Source organism: Trichechus manatus, unplaced genomic scaffold, assembly GCF_000243295.1.
Source record: "Trichechus manatus latirostris isolate Lorelei unplaced genomic scaffold, TriManLat1.0 scaffold00104, whole genome shotgun sequence".
NCBI classification, from domain to species: Eukaryota; Metazoa; Chordata; class Mammalia; order Sirenia; family Trichechidae; genus Trichechus; species Trichechus manatus.
In genome coordinates, this window is record NW_004444040.1 from 9,248,561 (window position 1) to 9,262,940 (window position 14,380).

At 38.3% G+C, this 14,380-nt stretch overlaps 1 protein-coding gene across 1 annotated transcript in view; it reads left to right on the top strand.

The window, feature by feature from the left end:
- SLX4IP (SLX4 interacting protein) overlaps nt 1–14,380 on the top strand; it is a 268,157-nt gene that overhangs the window by 22,541 nt on the left and 231,236 nt on the right. The window contains 1 exon segment of the mRNA XM_023737558.1: nt 1,636–1,691. Coding sequence (XP_023593326.1) covers nt 1,665–1,691 — 27 coding nt within the window. The 5' untranslated portion in view covers nt 1,636–1,664.

Consider the following 14,380-nt stretch of genomic DNA (forward strand, 5'->3'; position numbering starts at 1 on the left):
TCAAATTTGAATGAGAGTTTTGCAGGATATATTATTCTTGGCTGGCAATTTTTTTCTTTCAAGATTTTATATATGTCATCCCATTGCCTTCTCCTAAAGTCTTCTTAAATCAAAACAATAGTGTAGTGTAGCTAGTAAAAAATGTCTGCCTTGATCATTATGCTCTTTTAAGAACTATCTATATGGATCAAATTGTTCAAATGGGATTAGATGGGAAACTTAAGGGCAGTGACTTTATGTTAATGGGGGAGGAACAACTCAGAAAAGGAGGATGAGAATGATTGTACAAGAATGTAATCAATGTCACTGATTGTACATGTAGAAACTTTTGAATTGGTGTATGTTTTACTGTGTATATTCTCAACAGCAAAACAACAAAATAAATAAATAAAATTAAAACACAAAACAAAACATCTGTGTGAGACCGAAAGGTCAACAATTACTCTAAAGAAAAGATGTGAAGGTGAGGGAGCAAGGAAACTAGAGCCCTGGAAATGGAAACAGAACAACGAGAATGCAACTAAAGGGAATGTTGACTCGTGAAAAATGTAACTAATGTCACCGAACAATTTGTATAGAAATTGTCAAATGGGAACCTAATTTGCTGTGTAAATTCTCACCGAAAACACAATAAAATTTCAGGATTGTTCATTGCTAGTTTGTGGAAGTACAGTTGACTTTTATATTGATCTAGTGTTCTACAGCCTTGTTGAACTCGTTTAATAATTTTAATAGTTTTTTCTGAATCCTTTAGGATTTTGTATATATAAGAAGAAGCCATTTGTGAATAGAGTTAGTTTTACCTCTCCCTTCCCCATGTCAATGCCCTTTATTTCTTTTTCTTCCGTAATTTCCCTGGCTAGAGCCCGCATACAATGTTGAGTAAAAGTAGTGAGACCAGACATCCTTATCTTTTCCTGATCTTAGGGTGGAAAGCATTCAGTCTTTCACCATTAAGTATGATGTTAGCTGTGGGCTTTTCATAGATGTTCTGTATGAGATTGAGGAAGGTTCAGTGTTTTTAATCATAAAAGGAGTTTTGTTCAAATGATTTTTTTTTTGCTTATATTGAGATGATCATGTTTTGTTTTTTCTTTTATTCTGTGAATATGCTACGTTATATTGATTAATTTTTAGATATTAAACCAACCTTGCATTCCTGGGATAAATCTAATTTGATCATGGTGTATAATCCTTTTTATATGTTGCTGGGTTTGGTTTGCTAGTACTTTGTTAAGGATTTTGTGTCTGTATTAGTAAAGGATATTACTGTATCATTTTTTTTTCTTGTGATGTCCTTGTCTTGTTTTGGTATCAGAGTAATACTGGCCTCAACGATTTGAGAAGTCTTTCTTTCTCTTCTTTTTGAAGAGTTTATGAGGGTTTGGTATTGATTCTTCTTTAAACGTTTGGTAGAGTTCACTAGTGAAGGTATCAGGGCCTGGACTTTTTTTGGTGGGAAGCTTTATGATTACTAATTCATTACAGTAATTTTTTTGAGGATAATTATAAATAACATTCATCTTGCAAATAGCTGTTGATATTTAATTATTCAGCCAAACTTTCTTCTATATAATATCCAAATAGAAACAGATTTTGATATATTTCCTAATTTTCTTTTTTCTTCTGTTAAAGGTTTGTAATTACTCTGGAATCAGTAAGCCATGGCAACTAAGAAATTTGCTGTTAGAGTAAGTAATACTTAATAGCTTTCTTTAAAATGGTTCATCGTTTTCAAATATAACTGAGTTCTATGTTAATTAAAAAATGAAGCTCTGAATCTTTTCTATTCTTTAAATTTGGTATTCTGTTGAAAACTGTAAATGTGTCTTTTAAGAATGAAATGGAGGAGAAAATTAACGTTCATATGGTTATAAGAGTTCCTTGCTTAAAATCTTTTATAAGATACCTTTTGGTCATAACTTGGTCCTTAATGTTAAAAATTCTCATGCAGATTGCATGTCCATGAGATGACTTCTGATTATGGCAAAGCAGGTAAAAGGTCAAAGTAAAAAAGCAGCTAACAAATGCTGTACTTAGGTGGATGCCTGGAGAGAATTCTCTTGCCTGGCTGTCCTCTCTAGTTTTCCTCTTATAAGTGTCTCTTCTCTATCCCTTGTTGGTTGGGGTTGAGACCTTCCTAGGTGTAGAGGGATGGGAGGATTATATGTGAGGAGTGGTAGTACAGGAGACTAGAAGAATTAATCAATAGTAAGGATAAGGTCTTGGAGATGCTTTTATATATATTGGTTATTCTTTGGGACATTTTCTATATGTTAGTGTTATGTTAAGTACAAGTTCAGAATGCCAAAATGGATAAATTACAGTAGGTTTAACCAAGTCTGTAGTTATTTAGATTCACCAACGTAGTAAATTTATGTATGTGTGTGTGTATGTATTTCATTGCTTACAATTGTTTCTTGTATCCACATGTTCCTTAGAATTTCTTCTTGTACAGGTCTCAAAGTGGTAAACTTGCAGTAGTTGTCTAAAAATGTATTTTGGTCTTACTCTAGATGATTTTTAGTATTTCATAGGTTTTAGAATTCTAGGTATTTTTCTGTTGTTTTCTGGAATCTGTTACTGCTAATGAAAAACGTTTTAGTTGTCTATTACTGCTTAAAAACCACCTTCAAATTTAGTGGCTTAAAACACCAGCCATTTTCTTATCTCTCACTATTCTGTAGGTTGCCTAGGTTCAGTTAGGTGGTTCTTTCTCTGTTTGATTTTTTAAAAAATATTTTATTGTGTTTTTGGTGAGAAGTTTACGCAGCAAATTAGGTTTCCATTTAACAGTTTCTATACATTTTGTTCAGTGACATTGGTTACATTTTTCACAATGTGTCAACATTCTCATTATTTCTATTCTAGTTGTTCCAGTTCCATTAGTCTAGGTTCCCTGCCCCCTCTTACCTTCTCATCTTTGCTTTAGGGTAAATGTTTATTGTTTGGTTTAATATAGATTTTTTTAAAAGAGCACAGTACTCATGGATGATATTGTTTATTTTATGAGCCAATTTGTTATTTAACTGAAGGGTGACCTCTGGGAGTGGTTTCAGTTCCAAGTTTAAAGGGTATCTCAGGGTGACAGTCTCAGGGATTCTTCTAGTCTCTACCAGTCCAGTAAGTCTGTTTTTTTTTTAAGAATTTGAGTTTGATTCTACATTTTTCACCCATTCTATCCAGGAACATCTGTTGTGTCCCTAATCAGAACATTCGGTAATGGCAGCCAGGCACCATCTAGTTCTTCTGGTCTCAGGATAGATGAGCCCATGTTTCATGTGGGCTATTAGTCCTGGAGACTAGTTTCTTTGAGTCTTTGATTTCCTTCTTTCTCTTTTGCTGCAGACAAATAGAGATCAATAGGTGTATCTTAGATGGCATCTCGCAAGCTTTTTTTAAAATTTTATTTTTTTAAAATTTTTATTGTTGGGCTTTAAGTGAAAGTTTACAATTCAAGTTAGTCTCTCATACAAAAATTTATACATGCATTGTTTTGTGACCCTAGTTGCTGTCCGTGTACTGTGACAGCACACTCTTTCTCTTCACCTCAGATTTCCCATGTCCATTCAATGAGCTCCTGACCCTCTCTGCCTTCTCATCCCACCTCTGGATAGGAGCTGCCCATTTAGTCTCATGTATCTACTTGAGCTAAGAAGCACACTCTTCACTAGTATTATTTTATGTCCCATAGTCCAGTCTAATCTTTGTCTGAAGAGTTGGCCTCAGAAATAGTTTTAGCTTTGGGCTAACAGAGAGTCCAGGGGCCATGCCTTCTGGGGTCCCTCCAGTCTCAATCAAACCATTAAGCCTAGTCTTTTTACTAGATTTTGAGTTTTGCACCCCACTTTTCTCCTGCTCCGTCAGGGGCTCTCTGTTATGTTCCCTGTCAGAGGCGGTCATTGGTGGTAGCTGGGCATCATCTAGTTCTTCTGGTCTCAGGCTGATGAAGTCTCTGGTTTATGTGGCCCTTTCTGTCTCTTGGGCTAATACTTTCTTTGTGTCCATGGTGTTCTTCATTCTCCTTTGTTCCAGGTGGGTTGGAACGAATTGATGCCTCTTAGATGGCCGCTCTCTAGCTTTTAAGACCCCAGATGCCACTCACCAAGGTGGGATGCAGAACATTTTCTTAAAAAACTTTGTTATGCCAGTTGACCTAGATGTCTCCTGAGAGCATGGACCCCAGACCCCCACCCCTGCTACTCTGTCCCTCAAAGTGTTTGGTTGTATTCCGGAAACTTCTTAGCTTTGGTTTAGTCCAGTTGTGCTGACTTCCCCTGTAGCGTGTGCTGTCCTTCCCTTCACCTAAGATAATTCTTGTCTACTTTCTAGTTAGTAAATACCCCTCTCCCTTCCTCCCCACCCTCGTAACCATCAAAGAATGTTTTCTTCTGTGTTTAAACCTTTTCTTCACAAGCTTTTAAGACCCCAGAATGCTACTCACCAAACTAGGATGCAAAACATAAACTTTATGAACTATGTTATGCCAATTGACTGAGTTGTCCCACGAGACTGTGGTCCTAAACCTTCAAATCCAGAAAACCAATCCTGCAAGGTGTTTTGTTATGTTTAAGAAGTATCCGTAACTGTGCCCCCATGTGCTTTATTATATATATGATGTATGTGCAGCACACACAAACATGTATATATGTATGATTACAGTATATACATGCATATGCATATACTCCACGTATCCCTTCCTATACACATATACGTATACACATATATACCTATGTAATCACATACATATTTTTTGGTTGTTATTACTATTGTCGCAAAACTGTAAATGTTACAGCATTTACCAAAAATGTCCCTTATTGTTGCATACTTCCTAGTGTCATCATTTACCTTGGTTAAGCTGTGCCGACTTTACCTGCATTCAACATTGCCTTTCCCATCACCAAAAATAACAAGTGTCTAGTATCTAGAAAGTGATTCCCCCTTTGTCCCCCTCCCATCCCTGGTAACCACCAAAAAACAGTGCTTTCTGTATGTATACTTATTCTTGTCTTTTTATAAAAGTGAGGTCATATAATATTTGTCCTTTTGTGATTGACTTACTTCATTCAGCATAATCATTCCAGATTCATCCATGTTATGGTTCGAGAACTCATCATTTTTCTTTATAACTCCATAGTATTCCATTGTATGTATGTACCACAATTTGTTTATTCATTCGTCTGCTGATGAGCACTGAGGTTGTTTCTATTTTTTTGCTGTTGTGAATAATGCTGCAGTGAACATAGGTGTGCATATCTCTGTTTGTGTCACTGCTATTACATCTCTAGGGTATATACCTAGGAGTAGGATGGCGGAATCATAAGTATTTCTATTTCTAGCTTTTTGAGGAAGCACCATACCATTTGCTATAGTGGTTGTACCATTTTACAATCCCACCAGCAGTGGATCAGGATTCTAATCTCCCCACGACCTCGCCAGCATTTGTTCTTTTCTGCTTTTTTTGACTAGTGCCATGTTTGCAGGGGTGAGATGGTATCTTACAGTGGTTTTGGTTTGCATCTGTCTAAGTGGGGCAGTGGAGCCCTGGTGGCGCAGTAGTTGAGAGCTATGACGTGCTACAGCTGCTAACCAAAAAGGTCGGCAGTTCGAATCCACCATCCACTCCTTGGAAACCCTACAGGGCACTTTTACTCTGTCCTAGGGTCACCGTGAATCGGACTTGATGGGAGTGGGTTTGTTTTTTTTGTTTGTTTAAGTGGAGCAGTGGTTAAGAGCTCTGGTGCTAACCAAAAGGTTGGCAGTTTAAATCCACCAGCTTTCCTTGGAAACACTCTGGGGCAGTTCTACTCTGTCCTATAGGGTTGCTGAGTCAGAGTCAACTTCACGGCAACGGGTTTTGGTTTTTAATGGCTAATGATCACGAGCATCTTCATGTGTTTGTTGGCTGCTGGACTGTCCTCTTTGGTGAAGTGTCTATTCATGTCCTTTGTGCATATTTTAATTGGATTGTTTGTCTTTTTATTATTGAGTTGTTGATGTTTTCTATGTATTTTAGAGATTAGACCCTTATCACTTATGTCATTCCCAAAGATTTTTTCCCAGCCTGTAGGATCTCTTTTTACTCTTGGTAAAGTCTTTTGGTGAACATAAGTATTTAATTTTTAGGAGGTCCCGGTTATATAATTTGTGTTCTATTTTCGTGCCTTTATAGTTGTGTTTGATAATCTATTTCTAAAGAAGATTAGGCCCCATAGTTTTGCCTCTACATTATATTCAAGGAACTTTATAGTTTTAGCTTTAACATTTAGATCTTTGATCCATTTTCAGTTAGTTTTTGTGTATGGTGTGAATTATGGATCCTGTTTCATTTTTCTGCAAATAGATATCCAGTTTTGCCAGCACCATTTGTTAAAGAGACTATTTCTTCCCCCATTGAATGGACTTTGGCCCCTTGTCAAAAATCAGCTGCCCATAGATGGATAGATTTACTTCTGGATTCTCAATTCTATTCCATTGGTCTATGTGTCTGTCATTGAACCAGTACCAGGCTGTTTGATTACTGTGGCTGTATAGTATGTTTTGAGATTAGCAGTGTGAGGCCCCCTACTTTGTTCTTCAGTATTGCTCTGGCTATTCGAGGCTTCTTTCCTTTCCATATAAAGTTGGTGATTAGTTTTTCCATTTCAGAAAAGAATGATTTGGAATTTGTTTCAGGATTGCATTATATCTATAGATAGCTTTGGGTAGTATTGACATTTTCACAATATTAAGTCTTCCAATCCATGATCATGGAATGTTCTTCTGTTTATGTAGGTTTCTTTTAGTTTCTTGCAGTAGCGTTTTATAGTTTTCATTGTATAAGCCTTTTACATCCCGATTAGGTTTATTCCTAGGTGTTTTATCCTTTTAGGGGCTATCATAAATAGGTTTTTCTTTCTTTTTTTTTTAACTTTAAAGGTGGTATGTTTTATTGGGTAAACTACTCTTTCTGAAGCCGGGCTCCCTTGCCCTTTTTTCCAAATAAACTTATTTTTTTTGTTTTTGAAATGCCTTTTGTCTGTGAAAGTTCCCTTGACAAATATAGTAAATGAATTTGATTTCATAATTTTAAAGAAGCAGTATGTACTTGGAGGTCTCTGCTGGAGACATGGTGATGGGAAGAAGATTAAAGGGTCATCAGAGCCACTCAGTGCCTGCTTTGCTCCAGCTCACTCCTGGATCTTGCCCTCCTTCCCCATACAATGCACTCAGGGCTGTCTGCCAGCCCCAAGGGGCAGAACTGGCTTCATCAGAGCAGAGGAACACCAGGCTGTTTGTGCTTTGGCTGTGTGCACGCGATGCAAATGAGGGTACTCGGTTAATCTACCTGACATAGTGTTCAACCCTGCGAACTGCAGGGGCAAAGAGATGTTGTGGTTTTGGAGGACTTTTGTGACCCTCTGATCAATTCTCTGTTATATAGCACCATCTGTATGGCATCTATGTATTTGGAACAAAATATTGGGATGCATGCTCTGATATCTGGATCAGCCATAACATATTTATTTTTTCTTTTTCTTTTTTTTAAATTGTACTTTAGATGAAGGTTTACACAGCAAATTAGTTTCTCATTAAACAGTTAATACACATATTGTTTTGTGACGTTGGTTGCCAACCCCACGAAATGTCAGTACTCTTCCGCTCTCGACCTTGGGTTCCCCATTACCAGCTTTCCTGTCCTGTCCTGACTTCTTGTCCCTGCCCCTGAGCTGGTGTGCCCATTTAGTCTTGTTTTGTTTTATGGGCCTGTCTAATCTTTGGCTGAAGGGTAAACCTCAGGAGTGACTTCGGTACTGAGTTAGAAAGGTGTCCAGAGGCCATACCCTCGGGGTTTCTCTAGTCTCTGTCGGACCAGTAATTATTGTCTTTTTTTGTGAGTCAGAATTTTGTTCTACATTTTTTTCCAGCTCTGTCTGGAATCCTCTTTTGTGATCCCTGTCAGAGCAGTTGGTGGTGGTAGCCAGGCACCATCTAGTTATGCTAGATTCAGTCTGGTGGAGGCTATGGTAGTTGTGGTCCATTAGTCCTTTGGACTAATCTTTCCCTTGTGTCTTTGCTTTTCTTCATTCTCTCTTGCTCCAGATGAGGTGGGACCAGTGGAGTATCTTAAATAGCCTCTCACAAGCTTTTAAGACTCCAGATGCTACTCACCAAAGTAGGATGTAGAACGTTTTCTTTATGAACTGTTATGCCAGTTGAGCTAGATTTTCCCTGAAATTATTGAAGAAGTTGGTATTGTTTTCTTGATTTCCTGTTCATAGTCCTCCTTGTTAATATAAAGGAACCCAACTGAGTTTTGGGTTTGATCTTAAATCTTGCACTTTGCTGAACCTTTCTATTAGATCCAGTAACTTTCTTGTGGAATCTCTGGGATTTTCTATGTAATAGATCAGATCACCTGCGAATAGAGACAGTTTTACTTCTTCATTTCCAATTTGGATACCCTTTCTTGCCTTATTGCTCTGACTAGGACTTCCAGTACAATACTGAATAAGAGCGGTGACAGTGGGCATACTTGTCTCGTTCCTGTTCTCAAGGGGAAGGCTGTCAGTTTTTCTCCATTGAGAATAATGTTGGCTGTTGGCTTAGCGAGTATGCTCATAATTATATTGAGGAATTCGTTTCTATTCTTATTTTGCTGAGAGTTTTTATCAAGAAAGGGTGTTGGATTTTATCATGCCTTTTCTATGTCAATTGAGATGATCATGTGATTCTTTTCCTTGGTTTTATTTATGTGGTGAATTACATTAGTTGATTTTTTTAACATTGAACCACCCTTGCATTCCTAGTACGAATCCCACATGATCATGATGTATGATTTTTTTTGATATGCTGTTGAGTTCTGTTGGCTAGACTTTTGTTGAGAATTTTTGTGTCTGTATTCACGAGGGATATTGGTCTGTAATTTTCCTTTTTTGTGATGTCTTTACCTGGCTTTGGTACCAGGGTGATGCTGGCTTCATAGAATGAGTTAGGGAGTATTCTTTCCTTTTCTACGTTTTGGAAGAGTTGAGTAGAAGTGGTATCAGTATCAACTCTTCTCTGAATGTTGGGTAAAATTCCCCGCTGAGGCCTCCATTTGATATTGACTGAGCCTGCAGATATCTGGAGACTCAATTCATCTGGAATATCAAAGATAGTGTCTTAGTTATCTAATGCTGCTATAACAAAAATATCACAAGTGAGTGGTTTTAAAGAACAGAAATTTATTTTCTCACAGTTTAGGAGGCTAGAAGACTGAATTCAGGGCACCAGCTTTACAGGAATACTCTCTTTGTCTGCTCTGGGGGAAAATTCTTGTCTCTTCTCAGCCTTTGTTCCTTGGTTCCTTGGCAGTCTTCATGTGGAATCTATCTTTCCCTCATTTGTGCTAGCTTGCTTCTGTGCCTAATCTTCTTTTTTATATCTCAGATGTGATTGGCTTAAGACACACCCTATACTGTTACAGAGCCCTGGTGGCACAGTGATTAAGAATTTGGCCGCCAATCAAAAGGTCGGCAGTTCAGATCCACCATCTGCTCTGTCCTCTGGGGTTGCCATGAGTCAGAATCGACTCCATGGCAGTGGGTTTGGGGTTTTTTTGTTGTTTTTTATACTGATATGACCTCATTTGACATAACAACTAAAACCCTCTTCTCAAATCAGTTACATCCACAGGTATAGGGATTAGGATTTACAACACGTATTTTTGAGGGACACGATTCTATCTATAACAGGTGGCATACTCACATGGCTGGCAGTTGATGTTGTCTGTGGTTGGAATCTCACCCGGGACTGTTAATCTTCACCCTTCAGTTCTTATCTACATGGTTGCTCTGTGTGGCTTGGGCTTCTCATAGCTTGGTGGCCAAGTTTTGAGGGGTAGCATTCCAGAGTAAGTGTTCCAAGAAGAAAAAAGTAAAAGTTGCCATTCCTCTTAAGGCCTGGATTCGGAAGTCCCCATGCACTTCCATCGCATTCTGTTGGTGAGAGTAGTCACAAGACCATCCCAGCTTCAAGGTAAGCTGCAGCTGTTAATGTGCACAGCAGCATGTGCACAGAGGAAAGTGGGGGGATTGCTGGGGTGCGTTTTTGGAGACTAGTGACCACAGAAGTCTGTTGTCAGTTCAGTGGCAATTCCTTTCATGGTTATCTATATTTTCTCTGTGGTTGCGCCCAAGATTTTGTTGTTATCTTTGATATTCTAAAGTTTCACTATGACATCTTTAGGAATAGACTTGTTTTTATTTTTCTAGCTTGAGATACAATGCACATCTTCAGTTTGAAGACTGAAGTCTTTCATCAATTTTGGCAAATTATTGACCCTTTTCTCTTTAGGTCATGCTTCTCATTCTTTCTGTTCTCTTCTTTTGGAACTCCTATACCAAGTTTTCTTTAATAATCTCATACACTTGTTTCTTATCTGCTAGAGGGTGAGGATTAACTTATCCAAGACTGGTCTCCTGCAGGCTATCTGCTCACTGACCCAAGGAAGTAACATGCAAGCTTGCCATCCACCTTAGGGGGCGGAGAGGATAACAGATAGGAAGGGTGGGGTGGGATTTTGTCTGCAAAATCCTAAAAGCACCAAGTTTGTGCCAGATTCTGTTGTGGCTTCTCAGTAGTTTTACTACCTGAAAAGTGTTGGAATCCTAAACCATGATATTAATATAAAATCTGGTCCAAAACCACTAATATGCCAATGGCTTCAGCAGAAGTAAACTTGAAACTGTTCAACTCCTCTGTAGGGCTGATAGGTCTTTTCTGTGTGTGTGTGTGTGTGTGTATGTGTAGGATGCAACTGAGAATCAGCACATAATTAAAAATTACAAACAATTAATTGATTAATTAATTACAGCAATTTCACTGACCAGTTTACTCCCCAGTTAGTAAATAATGCTAGAAATAATAGAATAATCTAGAAGGAACTATAAAGTAAATTACGTTAAAATTATTAAAGAGATAAAAGAAAGAGATGGAACCACTATGAAAAAAATGGAACAAGTAATATAAAAAAAAACTGGTAGAATTTGAATTTTTAAAAACGAACCATGTAGAAATTCTCAAATGAAAACTGTAGTTACTAAAAATAAACAGGTTAGCAAGCAGATTAAACACAGCTGAAGAGAGATTTTATTGAATTGGGAAAAGTCTGATAAAAAAAAAACTCTGGCTAGGAAAGGCCAAATGGCCAAGGAGCACTCATAACAAGCCTACTGGAGCTGTGTACACTGGGGAAGGCTCGTGGTGACAGTATTAATACTAATCAATAGTCACCCATTTGGAAGACTCAAGCCTGGCTGTCAGAATATTTGGGAGCCAGGTTATAGGTGTCAGGAAGGCTGAGAGCTGGTGTTCTAACCACCAAGAGGGGTTTTAGCATAAGGGGAGTTGGCAATGAGCTTATTTCAGTTAAGCTTGGTGTTGTGAAGAACTTTTAGTATATGACACAGTGCTTGACAAATAAGTGTTCAATTTGTAGATATCCCCATTGCCTTAGTCATCTAGTGCTGCTATAACAAAAATACCACAAATGGCTGGCTTTAAGAGAAATTTATTCTCTCACAATCTAGATGGCTAGAAGTCCAGATTCTCTGTCGGCTCTGGGAGGAAGGCTTTCTCTCTCTCTCTGTCGGCTGTGGGGGAAGGTCCTTGTCATCAATTTTCCCCTGGTTGAGGAGATTCTCAGTGCAGGGACCCCGGGTCCAAAGGATGGGCTATACTCCCGGTGCTTCTTTCTTGGTGGTATGAGATCCGCTCATTTCTCTGCTTGCTTCTCTCTTTTATATATCAAAAGAGATTGGCTTAATATACAACCTAATCCTGTAGATTGAGTCCTGGCCCATTAACATAACTGCCGCTAATCCCACCTCATTAACATCATAGAGATAGGATTTACAACATATAGGAAAGTCACATGAGATGACAGAATGGTGGACAATCACACAATACTGGGAACCATAGCCTAGCCAAGTTGATAACACATTTTGGGGGGACACAGTTCAATCCATAACATCCATCTAATATTCTCTGGTTCATATGAATAAGTTTGTCCATAACCCAAATTATAAATTTGTTGGGGCAAGAGCTATTCAGTAGAGCTTTCCTCATCATTCTTTGAGGAATTTTGGCCTTCATGAAAGACAGTTTTAAAAATGCAAAGTCTAAGAAATTTTTTTCTCCTAATATACCCTATTTCAGAAAGGATGTGGTCTTCCAGAACAAGAGAGTAGAGAAAGAAGAGTGAGCCATGGGATCCAGGAAGTAGGGAGCCTAACCAGGAGAGAGCACAAGGCAAATCCCATGATGATCACCACGTACCATGCCTAGAAAGTAACAAGTCCAACTGGCGTAACACAAAGGTTCTCAGAGCAATGTCTTCATCAAAGAGTGAAATGAATTAAATACCTCATGTATTTAAGTGTATCGAGAGGAGATTTTTAGGTCTGCCAGATAGTGTGGAAATGATCTAGTGGTAGGAAAATGGGAAACTAAACAAAAGAAAAATGCATATAATCAGTATAGAACTCTAAGAAGACAAAAAATTGTACAAGATGGGAAAGTAAGCATAGTTCACGACATGGCTCAGCTTTGAACAGAGCTTACATTTCATAATATGGTGAACTCCATTATTGAAAGGCTAGACAAGGCAATGTGTTTGGGGGGGTGTAAGCATTAAGTCTCATTTTTCATAAGTAGAATGTAAAACTGAAATAATAAGAAATTTTAGTGTGAGCTTAGATTTAGAAATATGATAGTAAATACTAGATGAAATAGCTGAAAATGTTCAGTATGGTTGCCCCTGATGAGTGAGAATCAGGGTGGTGGAGAGAGAATGTGGCAGAAGAGTCCTGCTTTTGGTAAGTCATTTTAATCTACTCATATGTATTACTTTGGAGTCCATGGGTGGCACAAATAGTTAAGTACTGGAGTACTCACTGAAAGGTTGGTGGTTCATACCCACCCAGAGGTTCCTTGGAAGTAGGGCCTGGTGATCTGCTTCCAAAAGATCACTGCCTTGAAAACCCTATGAAGTAGTTCTTACTTTGCACACATGGTATTGCAGTGAGTCAGAATCGACTCCATGGCAACTACATGTATTACTATGATCAAAAATTAAATAAATAGAATGCAAAATAAATCAACTAACTTCTGCAAATTTTCATATAGATACATCTACTTTCAAAAAATATTCAGATAGAGCTAGGTTTCCAAGTAATAGAGAAACCGATAAACACCAAATAGTTTGCGACTTGCATCTCGATTGTTTATTCTAAGACTTCCCCTGAAATGGTATTAATTATCCATTACTATGGACATGTCATCAGGAAAGACCAATCACTAGAAAAGGACATCATATTTGGTAAAGTAGAGAGTCAGTGAAAAATAGGAAAACCCTCAGTGAGATGAATTGACACAATAGCCCAGCAATGGGCCCAAGTGTCTCAAAGATCATGGAGATGGTACAGGACTGGGCCATCTGTTAACGTAAGGTCTCCATGAGTTGTAGCTTGGCAGCTAACAACAACATCTATGCAAAGAACTTATCCTTCTTCAAATGAAGAAAGGGCTTTTGACCTTCCTGCATGAGATGACTTCTCTCTCTCTCTCTCTCTTTTTTTTTTTAACCTGCTTTGGCCCTGGCATTGCATTTTTCCTTAAAGCTGCCTCAGAGGCCAGAGTACCAGGAACTGCAGCAGTAGATGAGAGAGTCCTTGGAACTACAGCTTTCAGAGTCTGTTGACTTCTGTGCCACACAGCTTATGGCAGGGAGATATGCCCTATGTTTCAGGGACTCCTTTCTGAGTTGAAAGTAGTGGTGGCAGCAGGCAGATGTCGCCCCAAGGCTCCATAGTGACCTTAAACCCAACCTTTGTAGCCACACCAGTATTTTAGAACTTCCAAAATTACATGCTGTTTAGGGTAGCAGAAAAGTCTAGATCAGGGGTCTGCAAATTACAGCCCACAGGCCAGCTGTGTGTTTTTGTAAATAAAGTTTTATTGGAACACAGCCACTCCCATTTGTATACATATTGTCAGTGGCTGCTGCTTTCATGCTACAGTGGCAGAGTTAGAGTAGTTGTGACAAAGACCTTATTGCCTGCAAAGCCTGAAATATTTCTATCTGTCTGTTTTTGAAAAAGTTTTCTGACCCCTAGTCTAGAGCAGCATCATCCAATAGAAGCATAATGTGAGCCACATAAATGTAATTTAAATTTATAGTAGCCACATTGAAAAAAAAACTAAAAAGAAATAGGTGAATTTAAGTTTAATAGTATACACCTACCCCTCACTGATCAACTCTCTTGTTATCTGACATTTTGCATTCATGACAATAGTAAAAAACCTGCTATCCAACTATTTTGCACGTTAACAACATACATCTCGCAGTAGTGAATGC